Genomic DNA, 16,480 nt, shown 5'->3' on the forward strand with positions numbered 1-16,480 from the left:
ATTAATAGCAGTTTTTATAGGTATAAGATGTGGTTTCTGAATATTTCAGATTTTGAATTCTCATTTTTAATTTTTGGTATAGAAAAACTACAACACTAGTCAACAATAAAATAAACTGTCATCTGTCAAAAAGTCATAAGTCTGTCAATATAGAAATGAGTGCATTATTGGCTAAATTATTATAAATTCTTCAAATAAATAAAAGAAACAGACGTTGCTCTGTTTCAAAATGTCTACTAAAATATTGACTCTTTGTAATATTATAAGCCGACCTGTTAATGTTTTGCTGAAGCAAAACAATGTTACACCTAACCTTAAAACTAATTTCAGCACTACTTCTGTGTCTTGTATAAGCTTCTTCAATAAGTGTAAGTAAACTGATAACTAAGCAATAAGATATAATGAGAGAAGACACTAAAATATTGGGTCAGTGGGTCGTTTTAGGGGCTTGTACTGTGCTCCTCAGAACTTACACTTACAGAAACTTTGGATTAAAGTGTCATAGCTCAACTTTAGTAACTCTTTCTTTCTTTTTAGTGCCAGCAGAGAAGTTATGGAAATCAGTAACATCTGTAAGTAATGCTGGTGCTAAGAAGGGTCGTGGTAGAGGAACGGGTCGCATCCGGATCCGTGACTTGAACCGCGGCCAAGTGATTGGAGTGGGCAAGATCAATATGTTGTGGCCCGGTCTGTCTGCACCTGTCATCAGGGGTAGGGAACTGTTGAAGCAACAGAGGTTGCCTGATGACCAGGAAAGGTGAAGTATTATTCTTAATCATCCTTTACAGAGTCTTAAACATTCTGATAGATAATTTAATATCAGTTCTCTCAAGAAATACAATATTTATAATAAGATAATATGTAAGTTAGTAGAGTGCTTAACAATTACTAAAAAACCGGTGAAGATAATGATTCATTAACCATTTATGTGCCAGAATGCGACACACACAATCTGTTTTCTATTGTCGTCTTGTATACCATAGTATAGGAGAAATTAAAGCCATTACTTTCCAAAAATATGCAAGTAAATATTTTTAATGTCTCCTTCTATTGTTTCAGGCTTGAGAAGCTAACTAAGATCAGAGATTCAATGACAAAGTTCAGAAGAATTAGATTGAATCCAATAGAGAGAGGTTGGTCAGGCTCAAAGTTGCCTGGACGCAGTCTTGGACCTCCTGATCCAATTGGAGAAGGTACTTATCATATACCAAGATTATTATCAATAGAAATATAAAGGTTTGATTTTCTAGGCCTTGTAATGATAACTTGTATGTTCTTTTATAGATGAATTCACTGGTTTTGATACCAAAGTCTTACAGCTGAGGTCTCTGCTTATTATGAAAGGCAGTCTTGGACGTACCAGGAACTTCCAAGCCATGGTGAGAATCATTACACTTAAACCTTTTTACTCGTCAACTTTTAGTCTGTTATTTTAAGATTAACTAAGGATAAGTGGAGTAAGATGATTTAGTAGAGAAAGAGAGGCAGACCACAAAAAAGGTGGGATTATGACATCAAACAATGATGAATGATGATACCTGTGACGGGTATAATTAGGGGTAGAGTGGCCATAGAAAGAAGTGGAGGAAGAAAACACTGATATGCTAAGGCTAATGCTATAAATAAATTAATTATAAACATTTACTAAAAATATTGTTTTCTTTTAGGTTGTAACTGGTAATGGACAGGGCCTAGCTGGATTTGGTTTAGGTAGAGCCAAAGAGGCTCCAGCTGCCCTCAGGAAGGCTAAGAACAGGGCTGGTCAAAAGCTGATGCACTTTGAAATCTACAATGGACACACAAGTGAGGATAATTTACAAAATCATATTTTTTAGATCAAAAGAAAAAGGATGTTTAACTCTTCTCAGTCTTCAAAATATATACATTTACACCAACTTTTTCTTTAAAATACCCAAAATTTCTATTTCTACCTAAAGAAAAACTATATGTTATTATTATACACGATATAATTAGGTGTCAGGAAGTTAATGCATTCTTTTCTTTTCCAGTTTATCACGACTTCTTCACAGCCTTCGGTAAAACAAAGATATTTGTCCAGAAAAAGAATGAAGGGTATGGCTTGATGTGCCACAGAGCTATCAAGGAAATCTGCCAAGCTATTGGCATTAAGGATTTAAGGGCCAAAGTCGAGGGGTCCAACAATCTGCAGCATATTGTGAAGGCATTCTTCATTGGTCTTCTACAACAGGTAGACAATCAAATGATGATAGACTATTCTACTATATCTTCTACAAGAGATGATTATTATATTAACCTTAATCTTCCCAGAGAACACACCAACAGCTGGCAGAGGAGAAGAAACTGCATTTAGTAGAATACAAAGATGAGAATGAGAACTTCCCTAAAGTAGTGGCCAGTCCCTCTGAAGTGAGGACAAAGGACCAAATCCAGAAGAATGAGACTCTAGACTTCACACAGTATGTCATGAAGGATAAAGTTATTCTGAAGAAGAGGAAGTTCCCTCGTTTCTATGAGACTATGCCTCATTACAAGGTTTATCTTAAGAAATACGAGAAGTACAGGAACCATGAGAAAATCCGCCTCAACCTGAAGACAGAGTATGGAGAAGTGAAGAGCTTCCTCACCGACAAATACCCTGAAAAGGCGGAGCAAGAAGCTTAGGTAGATACAAGTGTTATGTAATATAGTTTGTTAGTTCATAAATAAAAGAAATGTTGCAATCATATCATTTAATTATTTATTGATTTATTATCAAAAGGATTATTTTCTTTGTTTGAATAAAAACAATATGGAGTCTTACTACTCTATTAGATATCAAGGAATCACGCGTAAAAATGAAATAAGCTTTCTACTTGAGTAAATAATAGCATAAACCTTCCACCGTCACTATATGTTCCACCTCCTGACTATCCGCGCGGCGGTTTGATGATATTTACTCAGTAAAGTCTAGCGTTAGGCGATTTGTTTGAAGTAAATTCTCCAGAATTTTGCATTACTATTGAATAAAAAATAAATTGAAAATCCCAATGTCATTATATAATAAACCTATTTACAAACATTCCGAATAGGAGCTCGGTATAATGAAAGTAATATTATAATATCTAATGTTTATAAATTCACATTATCTGTCATGGCACCCAAACTTCCGTACAACGATTATTTATAAAAAATCTAAAGGAGCCGCTAAATGCTCTAAAATGCTAGACTGTTCAACTCGAGCACCACAGTCTTCAACTCTTCATAGGTAGGTGTTGTATTAACATGCTGGCGAATATAGCTGCAGGGGATACAACATTATTTACATTCCATAATAATTATTTTGCATAACACGAATATGATAAGTCTTCGTAAAAAATGCCATATCCAGTGCAACTAGCATCCCTCCGTTAGAAATATAGGAATACAGGGCATCTATAGACAATGTTCTGCTAATTGAATTACAATTTTAAAATTCGTTTCGTACAGATTTTCAATGAGGAACGAAAATGCATGTACTTGTAATGTAAACATTAACAAAATGAAATACACAAATATCAACTAAAACTAAATCTACCGTAATATTATGAGTTACAAAGTCAGCGCTATTATTCATATAGTTGCAACAGTGTCCTGTCCAATATATAAAATAATTTAAATTTAATATCAGAAACGAGAAAGAACAGTTTTGTACCTCGCTTAAGAAAATTTATAACTTCGTATAAAAATACATCACATTTTAGAATCACTACGCGCGCTTTTTACAATCGCATTTCGATGAGCACACGTTTTGAAATCGCGTATTGTATAAAAAAATATCGTGTGTCCATGGGTCTATACCAATAGAGGCAAGTACATGTATCTAGCCGCAGCCCTACTGATCAACGCCAAGAACCTTACATCTAGATTTACACTAATAGCAAAAGTTTCGATGAACGAAATGTGAACGTAATGGCAGTCGACGGACGAGCCTCGTGGTGAGCTGAGCAGAAGACGGAGCGGGTTGCACTAACCGTTGTTTACGTATTATAAAACTGCGATGTTGAGCGTTTGACTGGATATGTATTTTTATATTGATCTCCACAGCCAACCACACGATTAAAGCATGAAAAGGAAACTACAAAATATAGGTACTATCAAATATAATTATTATATAGTGTGGCTGACTCAACAAGCGACATTGTATCAAAAATATACTAAATCTAAATTGTTTTATTATCGAGGAATGTAAAGGTACTACGCTAACGAAGAGACGTCAAATTTCTAAGTTTAGTGCAATCCGCCCTCACAATATTATACACAAGAATAAATTGTTAGAGAGATCATTGTTGATTACGGGATCTACTTATTCTATACAATCTGAAACAAAAAGAAAATTACGGTTAAAAAACATCGAAAAACAAAGTTGTGCACTTAAACTATCACTAAGTAATCACACTAACTATTGGAAATTTTTTATGTAGTTTTTGAATTTATAGTGTCCATAGTTCACATAAATAGAAATACACGAAAGGTTCTTTTTATAATATGTAAGACATAAAGGTAGTTTGAACTTACAAAACCGTCTCGCAAAAGGACCTAAGGATTGAACATCGACTAACACCGCAGCAATTGGCCAAGTCACTATGATTATTGCTCGTGATAATGAACCGTTAAAACTAGTGGAGAATATACTATATTTATTATAGAAGATAGTGTTCTAGTCACCGTGTGTGTGCGTGTCTGGCGAGTGCGCGCGCCACTTGTCTGCGTGGTGGCGCGAGTGGTGCGGCGCCAGCGAGGCGCGCACGAGATATACAAGATTGTACTAGTCACCGTGTGTGTGCGTGTCGGGCGGGTGCGCGCGCCACTTGTCGGCGTGGTGCCGCGAGTGGTGCGGCGCCAGCGAGGCGCGCACGAGATATCATACAAGATTGTACTAGTCACCGTGTGTGTGCGTGTCGGGCGGGTGCGCGCGCCACTTGTCATGGTGGTGCCGCGAGTGGTGCGGCGCCAGCGAGGCGCGCACGAGATATCATACAAGATGTTCTAGTTACCGTGTGTGTGCGTGTCGGGCGGGTGCGCGCGCCACTTGTCATGGTGGTGCCGCGAGTGGTGCGGCGCCAGCGAGGCGCACACGAGATATCATACAAGATTGTACTAGTCACCGTGTGTGTGCGTGTCGGGCGGGTGCGCGCGCCACTTGTCATGGTGGTGCCGCGAGTGGTGCGGCGCCAGCGAGGCGCGCACGAGATATCATACAAGATTGTACTAGTCACCGTGTGTGTGCGTGTCGGGCGGGTGCGCGCGCCACTTGTCATGGTGGTGCCGCGAGTGGTGCGGCGCCAGCGAGGCGCGCACGAGATATCATACAAGATGTTCTAGTTACCGTGTGTGTGCGTGTCGGGCGGGTGCGCGCGCCACTTGTCATGGTGGTGCCGCGAGTGGTGCGGCGCCAGCGAGGCGCGCACGAGATATCATACAAGATGTACTAGTTACCGTGTGTGTGCGTGTCGGGCGGGTGCGCGCGCCACTTGTCATGGTGGTGCCGCGAGTGGTGCGGCGCCAGCGAGGCGCGCACGAGATATCATACAAGATTGTACTAGTCACCGTGTGTGTGCGTGTCGGGCGGGTGCGCGCGCCACTTGTCATGGTGGTGCCGCGAGTGGTGCGGCGCCAGCGAGGCGCGCACGAGATATCATACAAGATTGTACTAGTCACCGTGTGTGTGCGTGTCGGGCGGGTGCGCGCGCCACTTGTCATGGTGGTGCCGCGAGTGGTGCGGCGCCAGCGATGCGCGCACGAGATATCATACAAGATTGTACTAGTCACCGTGTGTGTGCGTGTCGGGCGGGTGCGCGCGCCACTTGTCATGGTGGTGCCGCGAGTGGTGCGGCGCCAGCGAGGCGCGCACGAGATATCATACAAGATTGTACTAGTCACCGTGTGTGTGCGTGTCGGGCGGGTGCGCGCGCCACTTGTCATGGTGGTGCCGCGAGTGGTGCGGCGCCAGCGAGGCGCGCACGAGATATCATACAAGATGTTCTAGTTACCGTGTGTGTGCGTGTCGGGCGGGTGCGCGCGCCACTTGTCATGGTGGTGCCGCGAGTGGTGCGGCGCCAGCGAGGCGCGCACGAGATATCATACAAGATGTTCTAGTTACCGTGTGTGTGCGTGTCGGGCGGGTGCGCGCGCCACTTGTCATGGTGGTGCCGCGAGTGGTGCGGCGCCAGCGAGGCGCGCACGAGATATCATACAAGATGTTCTAGTTACCGTGTGTGTGCGTGTCGGGCGGGTGCGCGCGCCACTTGTCATGGTGGTGCCGCGAGTGGTGCGGCGCCAGCGAGGCGCGCACGAGATATCATACAAGATGTTCTAGTTACCGTGTGTGTGCGTGTCGGGCGGGTGCGCGCGCCACTTGTCATGGTGGTGCCGCGAGTGGTGCGGCGCCAGCGAGGCGCGCACGAGATATCATACAAGATGTTCTAGTTACCGTGTGTGTGCGTGTCGGGCGGGTGCGCGCGCCACTTGTCATGGTGGTGCCGCGAGTGGTGCGGCGCCAGCGAGGCGCGCACGAGATATCATACAAGATGTTCTAGTTACCGTGTGTGTGCGTGTCGGGCGGGTGCGCGCGCCACTTGTCATGGTGGTGCCGCGAGTGGTGCGGCGCCAGCGAGGCGCGCACGAGATATCATACAAGATGTTCTAGTTACCGTGTGTGTGCGTGTCGGGCGGGTGCGCGCGCCACTTGTCATGGTGGTGCCGCGAGTGGTGCGGCGCCAGCGAGGCGCGCACGAGATATCATACAAGATGTTCTAGTTACCGTGTGTGTGCGTGTCGGGCGGGTGCGCGCGCCACTTGTCATGGTGGTGCCGCGAGTGGTGCGGCGCCAGCGAGGCGCGCACGAGATATCATACAAGATTGTACTAGTCACCGTGTGTGTGCGTGTCGGGCGGGTGCGCGCGCCACTTGTCATGGTGGTGCCGCGAGTGGTGCGGCGCCAGCGAGGCGCGCACGAGATATCATACAAGATGTTCTAGTTACCGTGTGTGTGCGTGTCGGGCGGGTGCGCGCGCCACTTGTCATGGTGGTGCCGCGAGTGGTGCGGCGCCAGCGAGGCGCGCACGAGATATCATACAAGATGTTCTAGTTACCGTGTGTGTGCGTGTCGGGCGGGTGCGCGCGCCACTTGTCATGGTGGTGCCGCGAGTGGTGCGGCGCCAGCGAGGCGCGCACGCCGCCCAGCACGTCGGCCGCGCCCGCCGCCGCCAGCGCCAGCGGCGCCACGGCCGCGCCCGGCAGGTGCCGCAGCACGCCCACGCCGTTCGACCACCGCGCCGCCGCCGCCATCGTCGCCGCTGTGTCTTCGAAACCCTATAGTGTTAATCATTGTGTCAATACAACGTTGAAAAATAGAGAATTGATACCAAACAATTACACATTAAACGAAATCGTCTGCGCAACAATTACATAAAAAAATTAAATTAAAAAGAATCAAACTCCTTATTTGATAGTGTTCAAGTTGTAAGTCTTTCTTATAAAGACACACTCGGTTCCAACACCATACTACTATTAAAAATAATATTTATATATAAAAACTACCATATAGCTCGATAGATGGTGTTGGGATCGAGTTAAATCGCGATATGGTTTCGTTACCGGCAAAACATTAGGGTACTAGGTTTGACAGCAATAAATTTGTCTCGCTCTGAGGTACTGCGTTTCATTGTAGTATCAGTGGCTTCATAGGACTATGTGCCGATATTGTTCATGGTCCAGTCGAGCCGAAGGGTGTTTTTGGAAGAACACAAATAATTAAAAATAGTTGTGCTAAATGATACGAGATGGTGCTAGTTATTGGTGAACAACAAAACTACATGTGGAAGAAAACGTGCTGAGCTGCTGGCTGTCAAAACATCGGGAGTCATCGTGAAAATTCGTCTGGAGCTCGTGAGTAGTGAGAAGTGAAGTGCATAATTGTGGACATATGTAAAACTGTGAGTACATTTGGAACTATTAAAGATTAGGGACTTAGAAAATCCGCGTGCATTCGACCAGGGACTTAGAATAGTTTGGAAAAAAACGACCAGACGTCGAATCTATGCCCGATTTCGTACCGACAAGTCCTAAACACTTAGAAAAATTCTCTCTTCTTGGACATAGAAAAAATTCTAACTATCATTGACAATTTATCTGTCAATTGGACTTTGAAATTATTACAAAACAACATGGAGAAAGAACTAAGAAAATTAAAAGATATCAAGGAGCAAATAGTCAAGGGCTGGACTAATTACAAAAAGTCCCCAAAGGATCGGATAAATTACAATTATGTCGATGCACGGCTGGAAGTTCTGGAGACGCAATTCAAGAGTTTTTCAGCAAAGTATGAAAACGTAGTAGGCGAATGTAAAGGCGATGAATTACACGATTTTTTTGAAGAAGATATATATGAGACGGTGTATGAAAACTATTTAATGTACAAAGTAGAATTAAAAAATGTTCTGTTGCAATTAAAGGTTCACAGTTCAAACAAGGAAAAATGCGATGATTCAACTGATAGTCATGTGGTAAGATTGCCAAAAATTGTCTTGCCAAATTTTAGCGGAAGATATACAGAGTGGTCGTCGTTCCGGGACTTGTTCGTGTCGTTAGTGCACAATAATAAAAAGCTCGACAATGTGCAACGTCTTCATTACCTGAAAACTCAGCTGTCAGGTGAGGCCGAACAACTTGTGAAACATATTCCTATAACCGATTTGAACTATAATAAATGCTGGGACATGCTAGAGCATAGGTACAATAATAAAAGGTTTATGTCTACATGTATCTTAAATCGTCTTTTTAGCCAACGTAATATTCTAAACGAGTCGGCGAAAGCATTGAAAGATTTACTTGATGTCACGAGTGATTGTTTGCACGAACTCACTAATATAGGTCTTGATGTTAGTACTTGGGATGTAATTATCATTTATGTGGTAAGCTTGAAGTTGGACGTAGAATCCAGGAAGCAGTGGGAACTGCATGTCACTAAATCATCCAACGATCTACCTTCCTTTAAGCAGTTTTGCGTGTTTTTGGAGACACGTTTTCGTGCTCTAGAATGCGTAGAAACTAAACGTAAATAATGCACGATACGACTAATGTTTCATTTCCACATTGTTCTTTCAAAATGCCGTTTATTATGGCAGCGTAAGCATCATACGTTGCTACATCCTTAGAACCATAATGGAGTCTGTGGAGCTACTACGTCAATGGAACCGCTTAACCCTGAATCTGAACGTACTTCAGAGCCAGTCCATGATGTCAAGGTAAATATAGCAACTCATTTTGTGAATGAATAAGTGCAGGGTCAAGTTATATATAGCTACGGCTTTAAATAAAGCTGTATCACAAAATGAGTCCTCTCAAATTTTGAGAGTTGGATCAAGGATCACAAGTGTCCTTTATAATTGAGGCAGTAGCGCAATTACGGTGAATTGGGAGTAGTCTCTAAGATTACTATTGCAGGTATAGGAGGTAGTCATAGCAACATGATTTCTAAACATGTGGTGAATATTGATATTCATGCATCGTTGCATGATCCCTCTTTTATCGTTAACGTAACTGCGCATGTGTTGAATTCACTGTCTTCAGTTATGTGTCAACCTTGACAATTGGCCAGAAATTCACAGCATACGTCTAGCCGACCCAAAATTCAATACTCTTAATAAAATAGATATTTTATTGGGGGCCGAAGCGCATTGCCGTATTTTTAAAAGAAGGTCTAATTAAAAGTTCTATAGGCTCTCTGGTTGCACAAGACACATTTAGGTTGGATTGTGTCAGGCCATGTTAGTAAGGCAGATAGGAATTTTGTATATTCTCATAATACTGTAATCACGATGCACACTCAAATTGAAGAGAATGAGATGTTATGGGAATTAGATTCTGAATCTGTTCGAACGAAAAAAGATCCGCTTTGTTAATACGGCAATTCTAAAATATAGTTGTAAGAACTTAGTTTAGAAAGGAATTTGGGTACGGATGATGAATTAAAGCAAGACTATGCTGATATAATAAATTAATGTTTATTACTGGGGGCCATATAATAAAAGCGATGTAGTTTATTTGTCTCATCACGCGGTGGTTAGATAAGGTAACCTAACCATCAAGGCAAGAGTGGTTTATGACACATCATGTAAGGGAACAAACAAAAGGAGTTTCCTTAAATGACACCTTAATGGTAGGACCCACTCTTCAGGCAGATTTGCGACATATTGTCATTAGATGGCGTTAACGTTCGATCTGTCTATCCGCAGATATTGTCCAAATGTATCGTCAAATTAAGGTCGCTCGACCTTAACGGATTTCCAAAGGATTGTTTGAGAGAGAATCCAAACAAAAAGATCGAGGATTTCCGGCTTCTGACTGTCACCTTTGGTACGTCATGCGCTCCTTACTTGGCTGTCAAGTCGTTGCAGCAGTTTGCGTGCGATGAAGGTTACATGTATCCAATGGCTGCTGAAAGGGTGAAGTCAGACTTCTACATGGACGATCTGATGACTGGGTGTGAAACTGATATGGCGAGTTGGAGGAAGGTTACGGTATTCACATAGTCCAGATAACAAACTTACCTCCAGCTAAGTAGTTGTATCGCAAAATCATAGAACTGCATCTGGGTAAAGATAACATGACGCGGGTACATAGGCCCTATGATTAAACGTCCAATTTCAAATTGCGGATTTCTGCCTGTTGTTTAATAATGCAAATCTTGTTAGAGATTAAATGTAACTTGCATATGTTTTGATAAGAATTTTATTTTTGTAATTTTCTTATATTGCTCTGTTTAATTTTACAATAATTGTTCTATTTTTTGTGCACTGTTTTGTATTGATTATAATGTTTAGCTAGTACCTATATTGTTACCTAAGCACTTTGTCAAATAATTTGTTGTATTTGTCATGTTAATTTGATTGAAACCATATGTATCCGACCCAATGTTTGTTAGAAAAAGGCCGTCCATTATTTAATATTACCTAGTTATTTAATTATCATACAGTCCATTGTTCTCCTAATTGCTAAGTTTGTTCATGGTGGGCGGTACGAAAAGGAACATGTTCCTTTTGGTGGGCGGAATGTTCAAGTTGTAAGTCTTTCTTATAAAGACACACTCGGTTCCAACACCATACTACTATTAAAAATAATATTTATATATAAAAACTACCATATAGCTCGATAGATGGTGTTGGGATCGAGTTAAATCGCGATATGGTTTCGTTACCGGCAAGACATTAGGGTACTAGGTTTGACAGCAATAAATTTGTCTCGCTCTGAGGTACTGCGTTTCATTGTAGTATCAGTGGCTTCATAGGACTATGTGCCGATATTGTTCAGATAGAGTAGATTGATGATTTAAAAATGCTCCTGGAAAGAGTAGATTGACAAAAGTCGATCGGGCCAAATTAAATCATTTTAAACTACTACACCACTAGACATGTAGATTATAGCAAACCCTTTTTATCCAATTGACGTATCTCTTTTGCCCATCAGCGTCTTTCAAATGGTCAAGAGGTCCATAGAACCTGCTGTAGACAGACTACGAATAATAATAAAGCAGTACGTGCCTCCCTAACAGTCTGGTATGCACTAGCGACGCCGTCCCGGATGTCCGAAGGATGCCTGGCCGGGTCGTGCCTGCGCCGGCGTCGCCTCTCGCGGCGGGCGTACGCTTCTTGCAGCTGCAGCGTCGGACCCGGGGTTAGCAAGTCGAACGCTGTTTCTGCTGTTGCCTGTTTATCAAAATATAGTATGTTATTTGGTGTTTAAAGACAGCACAAGTTTAATTTAATCGTGCTTGGTGATGGTTATGGGGTATCCTGAGAAAATAAAGGTTTGAATTGGTTGTAATAATTTACTGTTGAAAAGTGCGTGTAAGTCATTTAAAAAAAAAAAAAATTAAAAATGGCAGGTTATGAATTTGAGGATTGTTGGGGATTAGGGAGTTTGGGGAGGGGGGTAATTGGGCCTCCAGTAACCTCACTCACATGACGAAACATAAAGTAAACGTCGTTTTACACTAGAGAAGTTATAAGCTCATTGGCGACATTATAAGGAGTAGAAGAACCTCCTGTAACCTCATTCATTTGGTTTCTTGTAAGATGAGTCGATTTATTAGTTCCGAAACAAAGCTCTCTCACGTAAAGATGTTTGTATAAAATATAAGTAAAACATACCTGTATGAGTTTGAGCAGTCGCGTGGTGATGTCTAGCGCGGCGATGGCGGTGTGCGCGGTGAAGGAGGCGGCGCCCCGCCGCAGGCCGTGCACCAGGCGACCGTCGCGCCGCCACTGCTCGTACGGCAGCCAGAGCAGGTCTTTTATACCCGCCGCTGGGGGGACATATGTATATTGGTTACACTTTTATTGCGATAAATTATTTAATTAAGCAACATCACGTCTTTTATCCCCGAAGAGGTAGGCAGAGGTGCTCATTACGGCATGTAATTCCGCTATACAATGTTCACCCACTTTTTACCATTTGTGTTGTAAGTACATGTAATATATAATTACAATTTATTAATTCAATTAACCATATAACACATCTTTGAATTTTTAATTTTTACAAAAATATGTACGCTACTTCTAAAGGTAAGTATGCTATGCGTACAAACCTATCCATTGAATCACCGTATCTATTTAAAACAGAATCAAAATCGAATTCATTTCTAACTATTTAATCATTATTCTTGTACTCAAAGAAAATTTTATATGGAAACATTGAAAGATTTTAATGGTTACTCACCAAATTGCAGAACAGAATGCATAGGTCCAATTCCGCCGATCAGTCCGGGCAGTTGATGTCGTTTGATATCAGTAACCCACTCCGTGCTTGCATATTGTATTAACTTTTCGATACCTAATAGCCCCAATCTGAAACACCACGTTTTATAATAATTACACCTTATTTTTAATTCTCAAAGAATCGAGGAAACACTTGAGAAATTTAGGAAAGATTTGTGAAATTCATCACTATGGGAATTTGAAATTTTTACTAAGGTTTAAATAATTTTATTATAATTTTCGTGAGACATACTAAATTAATTATTATGTTACGGGCTTATCTCACGTAACTGTTTGAATAATACGACTAGTTTCAAGCCATTCTAGAGGCTCATCAGTCAAGTTCTTCGTCAAACAGTTACGTTCAAAACACTCTTTTTCGGCGGTAACTTCGTTTGAAAAATCTATACTAATATTATAAAGCTGAAGAATTTCTTTTATTGATTGTTTGTTTGAACGCGCTAATCTCCAGAACGAATGGTCCGATTTGAATAATTCTTTTTGTGTTGAATAGTGCATTTATCGAGGAAGGCTATAGGTTATAAAACATCAAGCTAAGACCAATCGGAGCCAAGCAGAGCGGGTGAAACCGTGCGGAAGTAGCTAGTTAAAATATGTGTTTATAACATACTTGTAGTCTAGTTTCTTGAGTAGTAGTTCAGAACAGTTGAGTTGCGCTAGACCCATGAGCAAGCCGGCGATAGGCCCGGCAGACAGGTCCACTCGCTTGCCCACGTAGTCTAGCCGAATTGGCACCTCGCATTTGAATACAAAACGTCTAGAAAAAAAAAATACGGTAGAAATAAGAACATTATTTTTTTTACTGTCAATTAAAAATCGTTCATCACTGGAAACAAAAAATATATAATAACACAGCATTGGTTATAAATGTTTGACACGTGATTTGACAAACCGGACGCCCCAATCCACGATTACCCCAATCCTCGATTCCCCAACAACCCTTAAATTCCTAACCCCCAAAAGTCACGTCCACCCCCGTCAACGCATTTGTAACGCCTCTGGTGTTTCAAATGTCCATGGGCGACGACGATTGCTTACCATCAGGCGATTCGCTTGCATGTTTATCGACTTACACCATAAAAAAACTGATCTCTTGCAAAATTTGCGTCATCTGTGTTCGAAAAATTGTAGCCCATTGTAGACAGTCTCGAGTTATTAAAGAAAATTCATAATAATAATAATGATGGGGGAAATGTTGAAACAACTAACCGGAAATATATCGGTGAATCGTCAAAAGGCTCAGTGCCGGCGGTGGTCTTGGCTTGAGGCTTCTCCTGCACGCCGAGCTTGTGGAAGTCCTCCTCCAGCTGGATCAGGTTCTCGGAGACCAGGCGCTCCGCCTCGTACTTCTCCATCAGTGGTTCATCGTTGCGGTACACTAGAAATTGAGGTTTAAGGTTAAAAAAGTGCCTTGACACGGCGTGTGCCGGTATGCACTAGATAGATCCACGGGAGACACAATGTATTTTCTACTGTTGTCTTATACGGTATATAAAACGCAACGATATGTTAATTGGCTTTTTTGTTAAAAGTGGATTCCTTATGTATGTTATGTTTTACAGCGTTTGTCGCGCAATACTGTTTAAGATTATGAGCCCTCAGCATGGCTGAAACTACTCCAGTTACTTCAACGCATAGTTACGAGTAAGCATTGAAATATAATGCTGTAAGGTTAAGGAAAATGTGTTTAAAACAGATTTTTAGTACATATCAGTTTTCTACAGTATATAAAAAATTTTGTCCTGGAAAAACATAATTAAAATAAAATTATCCTTTTTGTTACTTACTAGGCTCATTAATAGAGTCATTGTCTCCAATGGAGGAGGGCGTGGGAGGAGGGTCACGAAGGTCCCTGCCGAGGGTCATGACGGGAGGCCGGTGGGTCGGCGTTGTCTGCCGGGAACCACTCGAGTCTGTAGATAGGCCTCCCACGCTTTTCGAGTCATCGTCTGTGGGATAAAATATAAGTTAAACACAAGAATTGATAGATAAATGTATTTTGGTGTATATTTGTATTTGCTTCATGGTATATTCACGCCAGTCTCCTACGGGGTTTAGCAGAGACAATGGAACGCCAATTGCTACGATTCTTACACACCTCTTTCGCTTCATCAATAGTCACCAGTCTTTTCATGCATGCTCGTCGGTTAAAGGAACTTTTAATTTGGCCATTCTTTAATATATCACCAATACGTCCGTATAGGGCGCCCTGTACCGACGGCCCCATTCATATTCGCCTTGTATATTTCTTTCTTAAATCTGCTTTCATCCATCCTTTCTACATATCCAAACCCACATGACTGCCTCGTTTATCTATTACATGGGACTTATAACACAAATGGTGAAAAGTGGGTGTACATTGTATAGCGGCTCATGTGCCGTAACGTGCACCTGTCTACCCCTTCGGGGGCAAAAGGCGTAACGTTGCATGTATAGAAGTTTAGATAATATAACACACAATTATTCTTCTTACCTGGATATTCATCCGAGCCGAGTTTGTTGACGAAGGCGGCGAGGAAGTTCAGGGTGTCTTGGTCGAGGTTGAACCACAGAGGTAGCACAGACACCACCACGCAACACTCCTGCGCCGATAGCTCCGGGTCCGGCCGACGATGCACGCATTTTATATAAAACTGTCAGACAAGAATATTTGATTTAGAATTTTGAACTTTATTCCAGAAGTTATAGGGTCTTTAATGTAATTTTTTTTATGGTGCAACAACGCTCTTGCCACCGTACTCAGTCATTTAATGGTTATTTAACCTAGTCCTAATAGCAATTGTTTTCGGAACAAAATTATTACTAAGAAATTGTTTAAGCTTTGTTGGTCAGTAACATTTTATTTTAATACTATATATACTATATTATATTTTATTTATACTCATATTATTTTTCAGTCCGGAATAATTGATGACTAATTTACTGCGACTAATTCCTTAGACAAACAACAATAAACCTTAACAAAATAACAATAAAACTGCTTTTTCTTTCCATATACGTACCATGTGAGCATGTTTCCTCTCGGGTTCGTCCTTGTGTCTGTATTGACTGAGCAATTTGTTGATATCACTGCATACTAGCTGGTCCAGCACTTCTATCTTAGCGATGGCCAGAGTTTGACGCGACGCGATTACTCCGTCCGTGGGGTAAATGTCGTATATGAACTTCACCTGAAGAAAACGTTTGTATTGTGGGATTAATGTTATTGTATTAGCGATAATGGAGTGAGATAATTGGGAAATTGCGTGTCTTTGTGATCTGGAGGTTTAAGACGCCTGCTTCTTATACATGAGAGAGCAGGTTCGAAAGCTACCATTTATTAGTCATATCTACTTGCTAATATTATTTAGACACCTGTGAAGGAAAACATTGTGAGGAAACCTGGGCTAATTATTACTAATAATAGTTTGAAATCGCTAACCCGAATTGAGCAAGCGTTTATTTTATAGATTAATCACTGGCATATTGGTGTCGCTGCTACAATTCCGACTGTCACACATAAGGTCCTAGACAGACTGAGGCTTGATTCTCGGGTCGCGTTACTTCTTATAGGATTATCACCCGAATACTCAAACGCTACTCAATTCTAAGTTGTACTTAAATATCGTGCTATCTTTGTCATTTTATAAAGAATTGATAGTGACAGAACTACATTTGAGAGCGTTTTAAAATTGAGTAGCGTTTGAGTATTCGGGCATATATCT

General features: G+C 41.6%; 2 protein-coding genes across 2 annotated transcripts in view; one reads left to right on the plus strand and one right to left on the minus strand.

The window, feature by feature from the left end:
- The first annotated feature begins 115 nt into the window (after positions 1-115).
- Positions 116-2,705, plus strand: LOC118275607 (28S ribosomal protein S5, mitochondrial). Its single transcript, XM_035593631.2, has 7 exons — positions 116-368; positions 538-757; positions 1,060-1,193; positions 1,285-1,379; positions 1,668-1,803; positions 2,010-2,209; positions 2,290-2,705. Exons 1-7 carry the CDS (start codon positions 230-232, stop codon positions 2,641-2,643), a joined length of 1,278 nt encoding a protein of 425 aa, XP_035449524.1. The 5' UTR covers positions 116-229; the 3' UTR covers positions 2,644-2,705.
- The window catches only part of LOC118275885 (autophagy-related protein 2 homolog A), a 44,939-nt gene continuing 31,155 nt past the window's right edge, over positions 2,697-16,480 (minus strand). Inside the window, 10 exon segments of the mRNA XM_050695233.1 lie at positions 2,697-4,317; positions 7,092-7,311; positions 11,541-11,705; positions 12,150-12,304; positions 12,718-12,845; positions 13,387-13,533; positions 13,986-14,154; positions 14,564-14,725; positions 15,250-15,409; positions 15,779-15,946. Of these exon segments, the coding sequence (XP_050551190.1) occupies positions 4,304-4,317; positions 7,092-7,311; positions 11,541-11,705; positions 12,150-12,304; positions 12,718-12,845; positions 13,387-13,533; positions 13,986-14,154; positions 14,564-14,725; positions 15,250-15,409; positions 15,779-15,946 (1,488 nt within the window). The 3' untranslated portion in view covers positions 2,697-4,303.

Source organism: Spodoptera frugiperda, chromosome 8 (assembly GCF_023101765.2).
Source record: "Spodoptera frugiperda isolate SF20-4 chromosome 8, AGI-APGP_CSIRO_Sfru_2.0, whole genome shotgun sequence".
NCBI lineage: Eukaryota > Metazoa > Arthropoda > Insecta > Lepidoptera > Noctuidae > Spodoptera > Spodoptera frugiperda.

What these genes read in the sequence shown, in the direction of transcription:
- LOC118275607 (XM_035593631.2), top strand. Translation starts at nt 230, where the DNA reads ATGTCTACTAAAATATTGACTCTTTGTAATATTATAAGCCGACCTGTT. An exon ending in AATCTACAATGGACACACAA is followed by an intron (nt 1,804 to 2,009) that starts GTGAGGATAATT and finishes TTTCTTTTCCAG; the next exon opens with TTTATCACGACTTCTTCACA. An exon ending in TCATTGGTCTTCTACAACAG is followed by an intron (nt 2,210 to 2,289) that starts GTAGACAATCAA and finishes TAATCTTCCCAG; the next exon opens with AGAACACACCAACAGCTGGC.